A 19,879-nucleotide genomic window follows, 5' to 3' on the forward strand; every position below is an offset into this window, starting at 1 on the left:
GTATGCCGAGAGGAATACGCACTCAATTGGAAAGAATGCAAGGGGAATTCATTTGGGAAAAGACCCAAAATCAAAGAAAACTACACCGCATAAATTGGGATACCCTATGTCTTTTTAAAGAGGCAAGGTGGAATGGGATTAAGCATACACAAAAGGTGAATGATGCATTCTTAATGAAACTAATATGGAGAGTAATTACAGAACCAGAAATTTTGATGGCAAAGGTTATGCATCATAGATATATTGAGGGTAGAACAGAGAGAGGGGAGATCTAAAGCATGCAAAATGATTCCCCTCTTTGGAAGGAGCTTGTGAAGTTATAGTCTGTTGTGATGGAGAAGTGTAACAACATGATTGGTAATGGGTATAAAACTTCACTGGTTTGATAGATGGATCCAAAAAGAAGGTTGTTTATATCACAAGGCAACTAATGCATTGAATGGAGAACAATTCAATGAACTAGTTTCAGGGTACATCAATGAAGAGGGTGAATAGAACTTCAGGAAGACGGAGGGAATAATCCCTGAGGATGTGGTAAACAAAATACGATCAATTCCACTACCAAACAAGGATAGCAAAGATTTTATTCGATGGAATCACAACACAAAAGGAGTAGTAATAGTGGTTTCACCTTAAAAGTTGCTTATTAAGGACAACCAAAGTGAGGAACTAGATATATAGAGAATTGTATGAGAATAGAAGGAAGCATAAAAGGGTGAGAATCTTTATGTGAAGGTTGGCGCATGGCAAAATTCTTACAGCAGGGCGCAAAGCTAAGATATTGGAAACCAATCCGAAATAGCACCACTGCAAGAATCAAAATGAAACATTTTACATGCGTTGAGATATTGTCCGAAGGCGGCAAGAGTTTGGATGCAACTCATACAACCTACTGCAGTAGCGATATTTTTTGGTGCTGATCTAAAAACTTGGTTAGATTTGAACTTGCATAACAATTTATGGAAGACCTTGCAATATGGTTGGAAGGATGAGTTCATTACGACTTCATGGTGGCTTTGTGATGAACGGATTTTTTGATTGGTATAAAATTTCATAATAGAAATCTCGTTGCAAGTATAGTTTCTAAACCAACAAATAATCCTCTCATGCAAAAATTTAGTTGTCACAAGTAGCAAACCCCAATAAAAATAATCGAATTGTTCAAACCTCGGGTCGTCTCTCAAAGGAATTGTAGGGAAGTGTTCTTGTTATTGGTTATGAGATGTATATTTTGGGGTTTTGGAATAAGGAACAAGAAATGTAAATGGCAAAGGAAATAAACTAACAACAAAGAAAGCTCTTGGCAAGGTATGAGAATTAGAAGTCCTATCCTCATTATCATCCTCAATTGTGACAAGAATTGTCCATTGCTCCACTTAATCAACCTCTAGTTATGAAGAAAAGTCAAGTGAAAATAATTAATTTGAGTCCTCAAGTCCTAGTCAACTCCTAAGGAAAGACTAACTTTAGTGGAATTCAAATCAACAAGCAACTTTCAATTATTAATCAACAAAAGAGTTGGATAACTCAAGAGTCTCTAATTACTCAACCAAGGCCAAGGGGAGAAAAATATACTCTAGCATCCTTCCAAGCATTTAATCAAACACTTAGAAGGCATAAAAGGAAAGTAAAATCAAATTGCAAGAAAAGTATATCTACACTACCAATTGCAAGGAATTAACACCAATAAAGCAAATCAACAGTAAAAGAAATAAAACTCAAATTTCATTAAAGGAAATTAAGAGGAACAAGAGTGCATCAATAGCAAAGTAAACAAGTACAAGGAGTAAAGTACAAAACTAGAGAGAGGAGAGGTAGAAGAACAAGAAATTGTAAAGAAAAAGTAAATCAAAGCATGAACTAAACCTAGATCTAAGAAATCCTAATCTAGATCTAACCTAATTCTAGAGAGAAGAGAGAGCATCTTTCTCTAGAAACTCACTAAAACATGATCCAAACTAAACTATGTGCTAATGTGTTGATCCCCCTTCAATCCTTGGGTTTAATAGCATCAGGAGTGAGTTGGATTTGGGCCTGGGAAGCTCAGAAATTGCCCCCAACGGATTCACTTTAAGTGGGTCATGTGCGAGCACCGACGCGTACGCATGGGTCACGCGTACGCGTCGATGACATTTTCTATCCACGCGTACGTGTCGCCATGCGACTTCACTTTCCACGCGTGCGCGTCTGCTGCGCGTGCGCATCGATCTCAGCATCCAAATCCTTGTTTCTTCATGGATTCTCCACTTGTATGCTTTTCCTCTTCATCCCTTTGATCCATTCCTAGCCTTTCCAATCTGAATTCACTAACAAACATATCAAGGAATCTAATAGAATCAAAGGTGAATTAAATTTAGCTAACTAAAGGTCTAAAAGCATATTTTCACACTTAAACACAATTTATGAGACAATCATGAAACCATTCCATTTCATTGAATAAATGTGAGAAAAGTGGATAAAATCCACCAAAATTGAGCATAAAATGTACCACAAAATAGTGGTGCATCACTTTGGAACTAGAGGAATAAAGAAGTTTTTTCCACTCTATTTTAAAGACCATCAAATATTGTCAAAGTTGTGAGAAATGATATTGATAATTTCCATGAAGCCTACAAAAAGAAGAAAAAAGTAAAAGATAATGTGCAACAATGTAGAGAACTAATCAAGTGAAAACCTTCCCAAAAGGGATGGGTTAAGTTAAATAACGATGAGGCGAGAAAAGAGTAAGAAAAAGTGACTGGCTGTGGTGGGGTACTAAGGACTCATGATGGAGATTGGCTAGGTGGTTTCATGGCAAAAATGGGGACTGTCAAATTACACAAGTTGAGCTCTGGGGAGTTTTCTATGGCCTTCGAATGACTTGGGAGCTTGGGATGCGAAGAGTTGTGGTTGAAATGGATTCTGCTGAAGCTTTGGAAGAAATAACTCAGAAGCAACAAGGGACCCAAAGATTTAACTCTCTTCTCAAAGGAATAGATGACTACTGACATAGACCTTAGGAGTTACAATTCTAGCACACTTTAAGAGAAGAAAATGATTGTGTCGATTGGCTTGCAAAAGAAAGTCTGAGAAAGAACTATAGTTTTCATTTTATAGATTTTCCTATAGTAAAACTTGATAACCTGATTCTAAAAGATAAAATTGGGATAGTTAATGCCTAGTAGTTTGTTATTTTTCTTTTTTTAGGCTTTTGCCCCATTGGATTACCAAAAAAAAAAAGAATGACTCAGACTGTATAGTATATACTAATGCCAAAGATGAAACACTAGGTTGGATCCATAGCTGGGGTTGATTGAAGACTCATATTTTGTATGTGTGAGAGTGAACAAGTGTATATATGGTAAAAAAAACAAAGATAAAGTATATATTTTATTTACGAAGTTTAAAAAAAATATAAAATATTTTTAATATTTAATTTATTTCAATTTTGTTCTTAACGTTTCAAATATGTTTTAATTAAACTTTAGAGGGTTGAAATTGTAAACAAACATATTGAATTAACAATGGTATGCTGACATGTTATTGGCAATGACAATTTTCAGATAGTGACACATTAGTATAGGATTGTCACGTCATATGTTGTCCAATCCATAAATATAATTGAAGCATATTGAAACTTCAAAAGTAAAATTGAAACCAAACATAAAGGAGATAATATTCAATTTGGTCCCTAAACTTGCACGTGAACTTCAATTTAGTCTCTGAAGTTTCAATTATTTTTATTTAGTCTCCAAATTTTGCTAACGTAATTCATGTTATTCCCTAGAGCAATATTTGATGCATAGACATTAATGGATCGTTGATGTGGACAACCAAATGCCACACTGGACTTTGTAAAACGATGTCATTTTTATTTTGGTACTCAAAGAGTCCAAAAACAATATGATAAGTTGTATTTATTAAAAAATTTTCTCCCAAAGCAAGTGATATAGCTCATTTTTTAACTATGTGAGCACCAAAGCCAAAATGGCATCATTTTACAAGTTTTAGGATGGCATCTGATTGCTCATATATATGAGCACTCCATTAATATTTATATGCCAAAAGTTATTTTAAGGACTAATGTGAGTCACCTTTGCAAAGTTTAGGAACTAAATAAAGGCAATTGAAATTCAGGGACTAAATTGAGACTGGTGTACAAGTTCAATGACCAAATTTAATATTACCTCAAACATAAAATGATATATTAGGTCATTAGCTAAGAATAATAATACGTTAGTGACACATCAACATACAATTATCACGTCAACATTCTCTTAACGGTATTAACAGAAAAAATTATAATTGAAACATATTTATAAGCTCATAGGAATAAATTGAAACATTTTCTATGTTAAGGGATGTACGAGACTTTGCTGGTACGGATTAAGGGAAGGATTGGAAACTCGCTGGTTTTGGTGATGACGTGATCGGACTTCCGAAGCGGCAGGTGGTGGTACCTGCAAAGATACTCCGACGCTCAAGTTAAAATGGATCTAAGAAGTAGAGATAAAGATTGTGTGTCAAAACGTACCTAAGGGGGCCTTTGGCTCCCCTTATATAGTTTTTTCTGGTTATCTTATCTTATCTTATCTTACTGGCTATGATAAAGGAGATATTCGAATTCGAATGTTGGTTAGGAATTTCTAGCTTTCTAGCCAGTTTGGACCATAGGGAGGATTTAGGCCTAGGAGGCGGGCTGTTGTTTGGCCATTTTGGGGACCCGGGTGCTAGGCCCGAAACAGTTGCCTTAGGAGCATGGAAGCAAGCTAACATGGTCTCGACGCTAATATGAGTGAGTTCATTTCCCGGTTGTTCGGAATTTCGGGAGTTCGTAGGTGGAGTGCAGGGTCGTTCTTGTATCTGCCTATTGCGTTTTTTGGTGGTAGGATTTTGTTACATCTTTTGAGGCATTATAATGATGCTTAATGGAAGGAGAGAGGTTCTGAAATGTCATTTCTACCCCTCATCCCTCTGCATTCCCCACTTGAAACGTTGGGTATTTGTTTACCTTTATTTGTAACTGCTTCCTTCTATTTTCTTCATTCTCTTGTTGCCTTTCATTTTTTGTTGTTTGAAAAATGCTCTTTGCTGCATTTTTGGGTGGCTTCTGGGGCTACATTTTTCTGTGTTTGTGCTTCTTCGCTATTTTCCTTCATTCTCTGAAAATAGGTTGGTGCCTTTATTTGTTTTGGCATTTCACGCATTGTATCACTTTTGTTTCTTCCTTTTTTGGGTATTTTTCTATGTGGTAGTGGTAGAAAAAATAGGGGGTGCCACTGTTTTGAGAAATTTTTGGCATTCGGTAGATTTTAGTATAGAATTTGTATTCTTCTTTTTATGGGGGCGGGCTAATGACGGTGGCCCTTTTGGTTATAGGAATGGTTCGGAGGAGATCAGAGGGTGCTAGGGTTCTCGTTTACCAGGCCAGAGGCTTTCCCAACGATTATTATTGGGTAACCTCCGATGTGTTGGATACGCCTTCCTGACTCATGGAGGAAGACCTTCAAAAGCTTCCTGATGAGGGGGCAGTATGCGGAGGAGGTGATGCAGAGAGTCAGTATGAGTTGGCGCTCTCTGGGGAGGATGAAAGAGTTTGCTATATCAACCTAGTTCCCCTTAGGTTGCCAACTGGATGTCGGTTTACGAGCCCATGTTCATAAAGTTGGGGGTGTGGCTCCCTTTCTACGCCTTCGTCCAAGCCCTTCTGAACCGATGTTCAGTGGCGTCATCTGATGCGTGAGCATCTTGTACCCTTTTTCCTTTATTTTCTAATTATTTTTAGTTAGAAATTATTAAGTTTTATATTATTTTAGTGCAAAAATCCTCTTTGAATGCTACTTCAGAGCTGTTTGGCAGAGTTTGGAGCAAAAAGGAAAAGATTTGGAGCTGCCCCCTCTTGGGCGCTAAACGCCAGCTTGGCGTTTAGCGCGAGCAAGCCCATAAAGCAGCAACGCTCCTGTCCTCTTTGGGTGCGAAATGCCCAACTGGCATTTAGTGACAGGCAAGCTAACCCAAATTCACCCTCTTAGAGCATCTCTAGTTGGATTTAGCATTTATTAGTTATCTTTTATTTTTTTTTGTAATTTTTATAAACAATATCTTTTAGTCTTAGGATTTATTATTTTATTTTATTTTCAAATCAAATTAGGTTAGTATAAAAGGGAAAAGATTCGCCACTAAACAATATCTTCTTTCTTCTGCACTTTTCAGAACCCTTGTTTTCTCTGTAAGTCATGAGCCACTAAATCTCCTTGGTTAAGGTTAGGAGCTCTGTTTATTTCTATGGATTAAGACTAATTAATGTACTGATTTAGTTTCAAGGATTACTTTTGTTCTTAATTTTATGAATATGGGTGGAACGAGAGTGTGACCCTTATTCTAGATGCGTTCTTGTGACCCTCGAGAGAGATCTCTCACCTGGACACAACTTGAAAGTAAATTTCTCATAAATTTCTAATTACTTGAACTAATCTGGATACGTGACATATAATTTGTTTAGCCTTGGGTAATTAGAGTTTCTGTGGGTATAAACTAGATTTGAACTTAACCCTCTAATCGGAATCAAGTGACCAAGAGATTGGCGGTTGATGAAGGTTAGAGGAGACTAAATCACTAAGAGATTAGGGTTTAGTTAATTAGAGTTTGCCATGAAATGAATCTTACATAATTAAAATAGTTGTTAAGAAACCTGAATCTGGAAAGTAAACATCTCCGATACCTTAACTATTTCCCTCATTGATTTCTACACCAAACTCTCTATTTGCCTTCTTTACTCTTGTTTTATTGTTTAATGCTTTTGAAAACCATAAAACCAACTTTTCTGTTAGCTTGACTAAGCCAATTAGTTTACCATTGTTGCGCACTTCCTCAGTCCTAGTGGGATCGACCCTTACTTATCTGAGGTATTACTTGGACAACCCGGTGCACTTACCGGTTCAGTTGTGGACATTCAAAATTCCATACCAAGTTTTTATCGCCGTTGCCGGAGACTGATGGTAATTGACAACTCCAGTTGTCTGATTGCTTAGATTAGGTATTTTTCTTAATTTTATTTGTTTATTTTTACTTTATTTCCCTTTCAATTTTCAAATTAGGTTTTATTTATTTTTCTTAATTTCTAATTTTAAGTTTGGTGTCCCTTTATTGAATTTTCTTTTTCTTTTTTTCCAAATTTTTAATATTCTTCCTTGTTTAATTTTCGAATTTGTAAGTTTATTTTTCTTTCGTATTTTTCGATTTTTTTCTTTTTTTCTAGTTTAGTTGCTTGCTTTATTTTATTTTATCTCTTTTTTATATAGGATACCTCACTGGGAGCTCTCTATATTCTGATATAGAGACTCCTTCTTCTTCTTTGTTTTCTGTTTGTTTATGAGCAGGAACAGGGATAAAAAACCCCTTCTTGAATTTGATCCTAAATTTGAGAGGACCTTGAGGTGGCATTTGCAACAAACTAGAGCTTACAAAGCCAGTGAGAATCTCAAGGATACTTTTGAGAAGGAAGCCATGGATGCCAACAACCCCAATAATGCTGTTAATGGCAATGGAGGGAATCCGAATGGCAACGAGCAAGCTAAGAGGACGCTGGGATCATACACTACCCCCACTCCTAACTTTTATAGGCACAGTATCTCAGTACCTCCTATTCGTGCTAACAATTTTGAGCTGAAGCCACAATTGATCACTCTGGTACAACAAAACTGTTAGTTTCTTAGATTCCTGCAGGAAGATCCGAATTTATTTATTTCTAATTTTCTGCAGATTTATGACAGTGTGAAGACTAATGGAGTGAATCCTAATGTATACAAGCTCATGCTCTTCCTATTTGTTGTGAGGGACAAAGCAAAACAGGGGCTAGATACTCAGCCCAAGGAGAGCTTGGACTCATGGGACAAGTTGGTCAATGGATTTCTGACCAAGTTTTTCCCACCTCAGAAGCTGACTAAGCTGAGGGTGGATGTTCAGACTTTCAGGAAGAAAGATGGAGAGTCCTTCTATGAAGTCTGGGAGAGATACAAGCAGATGATCAGAAAGTATCCCCCAGACATGTTTTCAAACTGGCCAAGCTGCAGATTCTCTATGATGGCCTCTCTAAGATGGCAAAAATGTCTTTGGACAACTCAGCAGGAGGTTCCTTGCACATGAAGAAGACGCCTGAAAAGGCTAATGAGCTCATTGAGATGGTTGCTAACAACCAATATCTGTACTCTTCTGAGAAGAACACTGTGAATCTTCTAAAGAAAAGAGTTATGGAGATGGACACCCTGGATGGCATGCTGGCTCAGAATAAGATCATGTCACAGCAGATTAGTATAATTTTTCAGCACTTGAGTGAGATGCAAGTATCAGCTATTAGTACTCAAGATGCATCTTATGACATAAGTGGTGGTTTCAACCAAGGGGAGAATTATGATTATGCCCAAACCACTCCTAAACAAGTTAATTACAAGGGCAACTCCTCTAGAAATCCCAACAATGATCCCTATTTGAGTACATTCAATTAGGGATGGAGGAATCACCCTAACTTTAGGTGGAGAGAGCAACCCCAGAAGCCCCAGGCAAATTTTAACAACAACTCTCAGGGCAGTTTCAATCAGAATAAGTTCAATAATTACAACAACCGCCAATTTCAAGCTTCTCAACCATATCATGTGTCCACTTAGTCTCAAGGCATTTTTGACTTGGCCTCTTTAGTTGCAAAAATTTCCAAGACCACTCATAACTTTATGCAAGAGACCAGAGCTTCCATTCAAAACCGAAAAGTACAAGTGGGTCAGCTGAGCAAGAGGATACGTGAGAGACCTCCTAACACTCTTTTTAGTGACACTGTGACTAACCCAAGAGAAGAGTGTAAGGCCCTCACAATGACTAATGAAGCCATGTCTAAGGAGGTGCAAGTTGCTAAAGGGTTAATAGAGAAATAAGCTCCAGAAAAGGCTAAAGCTACACTGTTACACGCTCTACCCAGGGTGCCTATTCAAGAGCCTGAAGCACCACGACCTCAGAAGCTCCAAGAGGAGACCAAGGACGAGAAGTTCTCTCAGTTCTTGGAAATCTTTAAAAAGTTACAAATCAATATTCCTTTTGCTGAGGTTTTGGAGAAAATGCCTCCCTATGTAGCTTTCATGAAAGGCTTACTCTTTGAGAAAAAAGCCTTAAAGGGAGATGAAACAGTGGTGCTGTCCAAGGAATGTAGTGTACTCATTCAGAGCAAGCTACCTAAGAAGATGCCAGATCCAGGGAGCTTTCAGATTCCTTGTACTATTATGAATATTACTTTTGTCAAAGCTCTTTATGACCTTGGCTCTAGTATCAATCTGATGCCATTGCTTGTGATGCGGAAGCTGCAAGTTCAAGAGGCACAGCCTACAAGGATAGCACTGCAGATGGCAGATAAGTCTCTGAGGCATGCACATAGACTAGTGGAAAATGTCTTGGTCAAGGTTGGAGAGCTATTCCTCCCTGCAGATTTTGTCATACTTGATATGGGAGAGGATGTAAATGACTATATCATACTAGGAAGACCATTCCTGGCTACTAGAAGAGCTTTAATTGATGTTGAGAGAGGTGAATTAGTCTTGAGGCTGTGAGAAGACTATTTGGTATTCAAGATTTTTAAACCTTCATCAATCTCTGGAGTAGGAGGTACTTGCATACAGAGCTCAATGCTTAAGCCTTCTCCCTCGATGAAAACACATACAGTTCCCCCTGACATCAAACCTAAGTCTGATGTTGGGCATTCACCAACCACTAAGGAGGGAGGAGGCACCAAGAAAAAGGTACCCTAGGGCCGGAGGAACAAGAAGATTCCCACAGAAAACTTCTCACCTGGGATCAAGGTAGCGAAAATCGAGATTTTACATAGAATCGGAAAATTAATTAAAAATCGTAGAGCAAAAAATCGTAAAACGGAACGTAAGATTCTACCAATTATATAAATTTATCAATAAGTATCATAAATAATAACATAATGATAAAATAAAGATAAAGTAGCATAAATATATAATAAAATGTAACATTTGTAAAGATCAAAGATAAAAATATAAACTAACCACAAGTCTAAAATTCAAAATAACAATATGTAACATCACAAATATAAAATAGATAACATGACATCATACTAAAAAATATAAAGACTAAAGCAATTTATTAAAGTCATGATCATCATGTTCTCCAACATTTTGATTTTCATTAGGAGAAAAGTTGAGAAGTTCATTGAAAGCATCATCATCAAGAAGAGGAATCTCCAAATCAATCAAAGGACCCCATCTTTACCTCTATCTTCTTAAGGGGCTAAGTTTATATCATTTTGTGTGTCAAATTCTTCCATATTTTCCATCATATTTTCATCTTCCACAATTCATTCTTCATCTGAATCCAAATCTTCAAGGCTATAATCAGCAGTATTTCTTGATGGCTTCTTTCTTGTCAATCTTGAATTGGTCATCACAAAAACAACATTATTCATTGTGCTTGTCTTCAAACGATTTCTTCTTTTCGTGTGAACCTAATAATATCAAAATTTACAAGTATTTATTTAATATATTAACATATGATAATTAAAAAAATAGAATTGAATAAGTAACTAATTCTATAATTTAGAAAATAAATTCCTAAGTTAATATCAAATTAAAAGTTTACCATCTCAAAAGCACTCCAATTGCGCTCACATCCTGATGAACTACAAGTCAAACTCAAGACACGGATAGCAAACTTTTGAAGTTCTTGATGTTCATCCCCATAAAAATCCCACCATTGTGAGGGTGTTTTGGTTTTGAGAGCATTCTTGGCTACATCTCTACCAAAAAATTTAGCATTACTCTTGAAATCTTCAAGTTGACTATCAATAATTGTAATGAGTGCAGGATCTCCCACAAGTATATCCAAACAATCATAAATTCTTTTTTAACATCATACTCAACCTTAAAATTAGGACTATAATGAATTTGTGGATTCAAATAATAGCCTGCAACATGCAAAGGCCTAAAGAGTTGCTTGTCCCATCTTGCATCAATAATATCCCACAAAGGTTTATAACTAAAGAAAAACATACAATAGTGAATTAGACAATTAGCTAATTAGTAAAAATAGTGAATTAGACAATTAGTTAATTAGTAAATAATTAAATGATAAAACTGAGAGAAAAATGTTTACTTATTACTAGTTTTATTACCTTAGTTCAACACTTTGAAAAGCATCTTTAATCTTTTCTTTAGCACGATCAATTTCAGAATACATATATCCCATAGCTGCCTTACCCTCTGAATCCACTATACGAAGCACATGAAGAAGAGGATAAGCACCTCTCAAGCAATGGATAATGTTTCCCCAAAATGTTTTATCCAAAACAATATTTTCAATGTTTTTCCCATCTCTTGTCTTTGAGCACTTGCTTTCCTTCCATTCATCCGAGATGAACATTCTAATTATTGGATTCTTCGTCTCATTAAGACTACCCAAAGTAAGGTAGGACGTAGCAAATTGCGTCATACCTGGTCTCACCAGATCTCTTCCTTTGGTGTGCTGTTGTAAAAGGAAAATTAGAGAAGTCCTAGAATATATGTAAGTAGTTAGCTTTCTTCCTTTGGCAATTGTGTCTTTGTGAAGATCTAGCTTCTTCTCAAAATCTTCAAGCATCAAATCAATGCAATGAGCGGCACAAGGAGTCCAATAAAGATTCTTTCTCTTTTCCATTAACATTTGTCCTGCCTTTTTGTAGTTAGCTGCATTATTAGTTACAACTTGAACCACATTCTCTTCTCCCACTTCCTCTACAACTTCATCAATCATCTTGAATATCTTTTCAGCTGTTTTGCATATATCAGAAGCATTAATGGATTTCAAGAAAATAGTTCCCTTAGGACTATTCACAAGAAAGTTGAGAATAGTTCTCCTTCTTTTATCCATCCAACCATCTGTCATAATAGTGCATCCAGTTTTCTAATGTTAGTTTAGTTGACTCTACCTTCTTCTTCAATAATTTTCCTCTTAACTCATCATAAGAAGGTGGCTTGAATCCTAATCCATGGCGGGCAACCTTCTCAAACATGTTATGGTATTCTTCAGACCTTGCAACATTAAAGGGAATAGCATTATTGTAGATGAACGAAGCAATTCCATCGCACGCCTCTTCCCTTAAGCCCTTCTTAAAAATTGAGTCGATTGTTGTTTGAGTACTCACACCCCTTTTCTTAAAGAAACTTGCTGGTGTCTGTATTTCTTTTCCCTTTCTCTTCTTACCAACTAAGGCATCCCCTTCTTCTTCTACTCCTTCATCTTTACTTTGTATCTTTTCTTCAAATTCTCTTGTCTTCTTAACTAATTTTTTTTGCAAACCAACAACAATATCAAACATATCCTTTTTAACCTCATCAGAAATACCCATGCAAGGTTCAACATCTTTTTTTGTTCCTGCCAAATGCTGTTTCAACCTATACACTCCTCCTGTCACTATCTTATCACAATACTTGCATTTTATTTTTTTGGCATCTCCATCAACCGAAATTCCATGCTTCCAAGTTTTGTCACTTCTATTTCCTACAGTATTTTTAGCGATTTTCTTAGATGCACAACCACGATCAGTTTCAACTCTAGTATTATTTTCACCATTATCCACATTTGAAGCCATATTAAACCTAAACAAATAGAAGTACATAATTTATAATCTATGGAATCTAAAATGAGAACACAGTAGCAATAAATTCACATTATTTAAAAAAAATTTCTGTAGTCCATATCAAATTCACTACACTAAAATAAATAAACTTATAAACAAATATATAATTAACTATGTAAGCATTTAGGTTGTAGGTAGCAATTAAAAAACTTAACTAGCAAAGCTTTAAGAACCAAAAGATTAAATGAAAAATAAAGTTCCTAAATCCCAATCCAATTATGTTTTGTTGACATTTTCTACTTTTCTTATATTTGAGCACAGTACTATATATGTATTATATTGGTACTCCTTATTTATATTGGAATCTTTGAGATACAAAATTAAAAATGAGAGAGATTTTGGTAAGATATAGCACTACTCACATTCATTAATCACTGTCATGTTTTTATTTTATCCTTAAACTATTAACAAAACAAAAGGCATAACAAAAATAGAGAGCAAGCTAAAGTTGATCCATGCCAAAAGAAAAATTTCCTAAACTTTCTTAGTAACAATATCTGAATCACTATCAAGGACAACATCATGTACATCATCAAGACACTCCTGAGTAATCTCCATGCACTTCTCAAGCAAGTCTTTATATAGATAAACGAAAATCAATACCCTCAAATAAAGCATCAATACCTTTATATAGATATTTTAATTCTTGAAAGTTATAAGCTGATATTTTACCTTGAACTGTCTTAATATTAATAATCCAAATCATAAGTTTCTTCATCACTCTATCCATGGACCTCGTTGATCACTATTGGTTGTTAATGATGGTAAAGAAACTAAAACTAATTATATTTTTTAATTGTAAATTTGTAATGATGATAAATCACTAAATATGTAATTTATTATGTACTTACTGGATGAGATTGCACAAGGTACCGCAGGTCCGTAGCGCACAAGCACAGAACAGAGATGAATCATGCAGAGGGCTAAAAATAGTAGAAGAAAAGTGTAAAATCGTTGAATAAAAATCTCAAAAAAATGCAGAATACCATGGGTCAATGAGAGATTGAGAGTAGTGGAAGAGTGGGAGAGAGTCGGAATTCAAAAAGAAGGGCAGAGATAAGTAACCGCTTAGGAAGTGCAACAGAAATCGAAGAGTTTTTAGTGAGATTCGGGTTGGGCCATACGGGTCGTCTCAAACCCGCAAATCCTCTTCTGGATTTTCTTTCCTTTAACGCGGTGGAGACGGCACGATTGCACGATTTCACGATCTTCCGCGGCGATTCCATGAATTCCAGCTTCACCAGGCACGGAAGTAGAAACGGGAATGGGGATGACCTGCGAACTCGTAACATCGTCCGTTTATAAGAGTAAAGACGCGATTTTCGCTACCTTGCCTGGGATGAAAGTGGTGTTCACTACAAGTCCAATCTTACCTCATACAGTGAACATGATCCTATCTCTGGAACATATTGAGCTAATCCATGAGAGCACAGGAAAGAAGTTCATAGTGAGGGGTAAAGATCTGAGCCCTTGTGACTCTCCTCCTTAGAGGAGCTGACCGTCAAGCTAGTGACGGTAAAAAAGCGCTTGTTGGGAGGCAACCTGACCATGAGTATCCTTTTGTTTTATTTCAGTTTGATTTTCATTGATTTTCATAAGTTTTCCTAGGTTTAATCTTGTTTATGATCATACACGGTGCTTAGAACAGGGACAGAAGAACTCAAACGGAAGAGCAGAATACCCTGGAGCAAGGAGTGTTCTGGCACTAAACGCCAGACTAGGCGTTTAGTGCCAGGAACGGGGCATGGAGAACTGGCATTTAAAGCCACGAAGAGGAAGCAGAGCCTGGCGTTAAACGCCAGGTGGGCATTTAAGGCCCATGAAGGACCCTATTTTCACCCCTCTATGGGTGCTAAACGCCAGCTGGGCGTTTAGCGCCACATACGGCTCATCCCAAATTAAAAAAAGGGGTCCCATTGCTGGCGCCAAATGCCAGGACTGGAGTTTAGCGCCCAATGCACCAATTTCGAATATGAAGAAGGGGGGTTTAACCCATGGTTAAAATCCCAAGCCCCAACCACTTTGACCAGTTAACCACCTCCCTTTTCTCTTCCCCTTATCCACTATTCCATCCATATTCATCCACCCCACTTCCCAATATCACTTTTTATCCATCAATAAAATCCCATACATCTTTTAACTCATCCCAACTCCACCCAATCACAACTCATCTTTTCTATCAATCTCTCCTTCCCAGTACCACATTTAAAATTTCTTTCCCTCCCATTTAACCCACTCCAACTGAACCCTTCCCCCCACCTCTATAAATACCCACTTCTTCATTTTTTTTTCCACACCTCCAATTATCACCTTCTCCCTTACCCTTCCATTCTTTTCATACACTATCCCCCTCTTTTCCCCCCTTTCTTTTCTCCTTTAAAGCTGTGAGCACCCCCTCCTTCCACTATCTTTTCTCTTCACTTTCCTATTATCACATTATTGTATACTATCCTTTCTCTTCTATTTTCCTTTCACTTTGCTTAGAGACGAGCAAAATTTTTAAGTTTGGTGTTGGGCGCTCCGCTTTTTCCTTGTTTTTTACTATCTCTATGGCACCTAAAGCTGGTGAATCATTGTCAAGGAAGAGAAAAGAGAAGGCACCTGCCTTCGGTCCTTATGATTTCACTCGGATCTTCTCGAAGACCACGAGGATCACTTCCATGAGATAGTGAGCAAAAAGAAAATGATCCTTGAGGTCCGTTTTGAGCTTCGACTGGAGGAGTACTCGAAGATCCGGGAACATATTTTGAGGAGGGGTTGGAAAGTTCTGACCAACCCTATGACTGACGTGGGCATGCTTATGGTCAGGGAGTTCTATGCCAATGCTTGGGTGATCTACAAGCATGCCACTAGCATCAACCCACATTTGAAGAATTGACTCACCATGATCCGAGGAGCGATTATAGAGTTCAGCCCTGAGAGGGTGAGGGAGATACTTCACTTGCCTCCATCCCGAGACGACACTCACTCTTACACTCAGAGGGTCAACACTGATCAGAGGCTGGACTAGTTTCTCACAGACATATGCCTCTCTGGAGCACAGTAGAGGAGGGATGCCAGAGGTCAGCTGTACCAACTGGGTAGGCATGACTGAAACCAGTTGCCCGAAAGTGGTTGGAGTTCATCCAACGCTCCATCATCCCTACGAGTAACCGTTCAGAGGTTACAGTTGATCGAGAAGTGACGATTCACTGTATCATGCTCGGTAATAAGGTGGATGTGCATCAGGTGATCCCTTAAGAGCTGTACAAGATAGCTGAGAAGGCCTCCACCTCTGGTAGACTGGCCTTATCTCATCTCATCTTCCATTTGTGTGGAGCAGCCAAAGTCCAAATTGATGGAGATATCCCGATTAATGTTGATAGACCAATCACTAGGAGCAGTATGGAGCATGCTAGGGAGCATGGACATGAACCACCACAGGAGCTAGTTCCACCGCCTCAGCAGGATCTTCCAGAGATGCCTCAGGGAGTCTACTTCTCTTCTCGTGACTACTGGGATCAGTTGACCACATCTATAGGGGAGCTGATATCATCTGTTGATTAGCTGAGGATTGAGTATTAGGATCACTCAGCACTCCACCACCAGCTAGTGGAGGCGCAACTGAGGCAGGGGCACGACATACCGGATCTGAATCACCAGAGAAAATTCCCAGGAGGGAGTAGCAGCCGCCATAACTGAGGTGGTTGAGTTTATTTATCTTCTATTTTTCGTATTTTCTGTTTTTCAGTACTTTTATCTTGTTTCCTATCATTTACTTGTTTGAGTCTTTTCATGATCACTAGAGTCTTTTACTACTTTCTAGTTTAGTTGTTTATTTAGTTATTTTATATTTATTTTAAAAAGATATCTCATGTATTGCTCCCTAAGCTTAAAAAAAAATTAAAAAGAAAAGAAATAGTAAAATGCATGAGGCTTGAGTTATATATTATGAGTTTCTAGTTACTTTGATGTGGTGGCCTTATCTTTAATTATGAATGTATATATAAACAGTGCATATTTGATATTAAAGTTAAGAATATTGGTTCTTGAAGTACAAACACTTAGAAAAGTATTATGAATTTTCTAACCTAGTGAGACATTAATCCTTGAAGCAAAATAAATCGCAAAAGAAAAAGAAAATAAAAAGAGAAAAAGGACCAATGCTTTGTGCATCAATGGTTAGGAGGGTCAAAATTGATCTAAAGCTCAGAAGAGTGGTTCTCCCTAACCATATACTTGTGGTAGGATGTGTCAAGTAATCCTTGAGACAAAACACCAAGAGTCGTGACCAATTGCAGATACAGAGTATGCCAAAGGCTTTGAGCACCACTGAACGAGAGAAATTAAAAGAAAAAAAATAGAACTCAAGGAGTTCCTCAGTTAAGCGCTTGTGGTGTTCTTTTATCAAGTTAAGCTTGATGACAAAACACTTAGAGTCACGGCAAGGCTCAAGGTACAAAGCACCAAAGAAAAAAGAAGAAAAAGCTGTGTTCAAGGATCAATTAAAGCCTAAAGAAGAGAATACATAATATCATCTGAGTTCTAGTGCTGAGAGCTATCAATATTTCTGAACTTCAAAGGATAATGAGATGCCAAACCTATTCAGAATTAGAGTGTCATTAGCCCCACTCAGTACTTAGAAATGAGCCTAAAGCAACACTCAAGCCTTAGGCATCCTTCTCTTCTTTTCTCAGTCCTATATTGATTTAGTTGCTTGAGAACAAGTAACAGTTTAAGTTTGGTGTTGTGATGCGTGAGCATCTTGTACCTTTTTTCCCTTTATTTTCTAGTTATTTTCAGTTAGAAATTATTAAGTTTTATATTATTTTAGTGTAAAAATCCTCTTTAGATGCTACTTTGAGTTTTTTAGTATTTCTATGATTTCAGGTGAAATTTGGAGCAGTTTGGCAGAGTTTGGAGAAAAAAGAAAAATATTTGGAGCTGCCTGATGGGAGGAAAAATGCCGGATAAGAATTTCTAAAAAGTATTTTCTAAAACAGCGTTGCAAGTACAGCCTTAACCGACGAAATTTTCACTATCAATTTCAAATGTGTCACAATTAATAATAAATAACCGGGAGTAGAATCCCAGGTCATTTCCCTAAGAGTTGACACAAGATGCAAATTATTGGTTAGGATTTTTTTGAATATTTTTTTGAAGTTGAGAATGGAAAAATAAATAGCTAGGAGTTAAAGCGATGGATAACTAACAAGAGATGATATGTATTCAAAATAAAAAGCCTTGGTCAGGGGAGAGAATTGGAGTTTCTATCCTTGTTGTCTTTCCTAAGTATAATAGTAAAGGTTCGCTGCTCCTACTTAGTTATCCTCTAACAATTGAAGGAATGTCAACTGGGCATCACTAACTCTAGCTTATAAGTCCTAGTCACTTCATGGGAAGGACTAAAGTTGGTGAGAATTGAGCTAGCCAGCAATTTTCAATTACTGGTTAATACTTGAGTATAACAACTCAAGGGTTTCTAAATACTCAACCCCCAACCAAGTTGGGAGCTTTACTCCATTAACATGAATTCCATTCTCATAAACATATAATAGTTGTAAATAAAAGATATGATAATTATGAGAAATTAATTAAATCAAAATTGGCACTAACAATAATTAACAAGGATCAAACAAGCAATAAAAATAAACATAAAAATAATTCAATGCATTAATAAAATTAAAGAGTGACAAGATCCAAACATGAATGCAAAATAATCACATAGAAAAGAGTAATAGAGAAATTAGAAAAGAAAATTAGAAGGAAATTGACTCCAACTGAAGGTAGCAGCAACTCTCCCAAGATCCAAATCCAAAGCAAAACTAAGAATGCCAAAAACCCTAGGAGAAGTAGTAGTTTCTCTCACTAGAAAAAATAATAAAAAACTAGAATGAAAAGTGAAGTCTAGTCAGTCTCAGCTCCATCCCTGCCTCTAGTCTGCATTTTCGGGCGTAAATCTGGGTCCAAATCAACCCAGAAATCCCCAGCGAGTTCTGTTAAGTGCAGCACGTGACGCTCTGTCACGTGTACGCGTCGATGAACCTTGCACCTGGCCACGCGTACGCGTCACTGAAAAACGCTTCCTGTCACGTGCACGCGTCAGCCATGCGTGTGCGTCGCTCCTCACTTCTCAAGTCTTCAACTTCTTGTGTTTCTTCCACTTTAACATGCTTCATCTTCATCCTTTAAGCCATTCATGCCTTAAAAACCTAAAAACACTTAAAAAACACATCACGGCATCGAATTGTAATAAAAGAAAATTAAAAATTAACATTTTCAAGGCCTAGGAAGCATGTTTTCAATCATAGCACAAAATTAGGAAGGAAACTTAAAAACATGCAATTTTCATGAATAAGTGTGAGAATAGTTGACAAAACCCACTCAATTCAGTCCAAAATATATCTTGAAATAGTGGTGTATCACTGCCCCCGCTTGGACGCTAAATTCCAAGCTGGCTTTTAGCGCCAGCAAGCCCACAAAGCAGCAACGCTCCTATCCTCTTTGGGCACTAAACGCCCAACTGGCATTTAGCGCTAGGAAAGCTGACCCAAATCCACCTTCTTGGAACATCTCTAGTTGGATTTAGCATTTGTTAGTTATCTTTTATTTTATTTTTGTAATTTTTATTTACAAATAATATCTTTTAGTCTTAGGATTTATTATTTTATTTTATTTTCAAATCAAATTTGGTTAGTATAAAAGGGAAAAGATTCACCTTTTAGAGGGGACATTCGGATTTTCTCTCTTCCGCACTTTTCAGAACCCTTCTTTTTCCTGTAAGTCGTGAGCCAATAAACCTCCTTGGTTAAGGTTAGGAGCTTTGTTTATTTCTATGGATTAAGACTATTACGTTTCTATTTTAATTAATGTACTGATTCAGTTTCAAGGATTACTTTCATTCTTAATTTTATGAATCTGGGTGGAACGAGAGTATGACCCTTATTCTAGATGCGTTCTTGTGACCTTCGGGAGAGGTCTCTCACCTGGACACAGCTTGAAAGTAAATTCCTCCAAAATTGCTAATTACTTGAACTAATCTGAATACGTGACATAGAATCCATTTAGCCTTGGATAATTAGGGTTTCTGTGGCCATAAACTAGATTTGAACTTAACCCTCTAATCGGAATCAAGTGACTAAGAGATTGGCAGTTGATGAAGGTTAGAGGAGACTGATGTGCGGAAAACGATCCGACACAAAACTCACCGGCAAGTGCACCGGGTCGCATCAAGTAATAAAACTC

General features: G+C 37.2%; 1 protein-coding gene and 1 pseudogene across 1 annotated transcript; one reads left to right on the forward strand and one right to left on the reverse strand.

Moving 5' to 3' along the window:
- Nucleotides 1-8,843: 8,843 nt before the first annotated feature.
- Nucleotides 8,844-9,569, forward strand: LOC110278721 (uncharacterized). Its single transcript, XM_021136956.1, has 2 exons — nt 8,844-8,887; nt 8,948-9,569. Exons 1-2 carry the CDS (start codon nt 8,844-8,846, stop codon nt 9,567-9,569), a joined length of 666 nt encoding a protein of 221 aa, XP_020992615.1.
- Nucleotides 9,570-10,339: 770 nt separating this feature from the next.
- LOC110279401 (uncharacterized) lies at nt 10,340-12,607 on the reverse strand (annotated as a pseudogene).
- Between the last annotated feature and the right edge of the window lie 7,272 nt (nt 12,608-19,879).

The sequence above is a fragment of the Arachis duranensis genome, chromosome 3 (genome assembly GCF_000817695.3).
Source record: "Arachis duranensis cultivar V14167 chromosome 3, aradu.V14167.gnm2.J7QH, whole genome shotgun sequence".
Classification (NCBI taxonomy): domain Eukaryota; kingdom Viridiplantae; phylum Streptophyta; class Magnoliopsida; order Fabales; family Fabaceae; genus Arachis; species Arachis duranensis.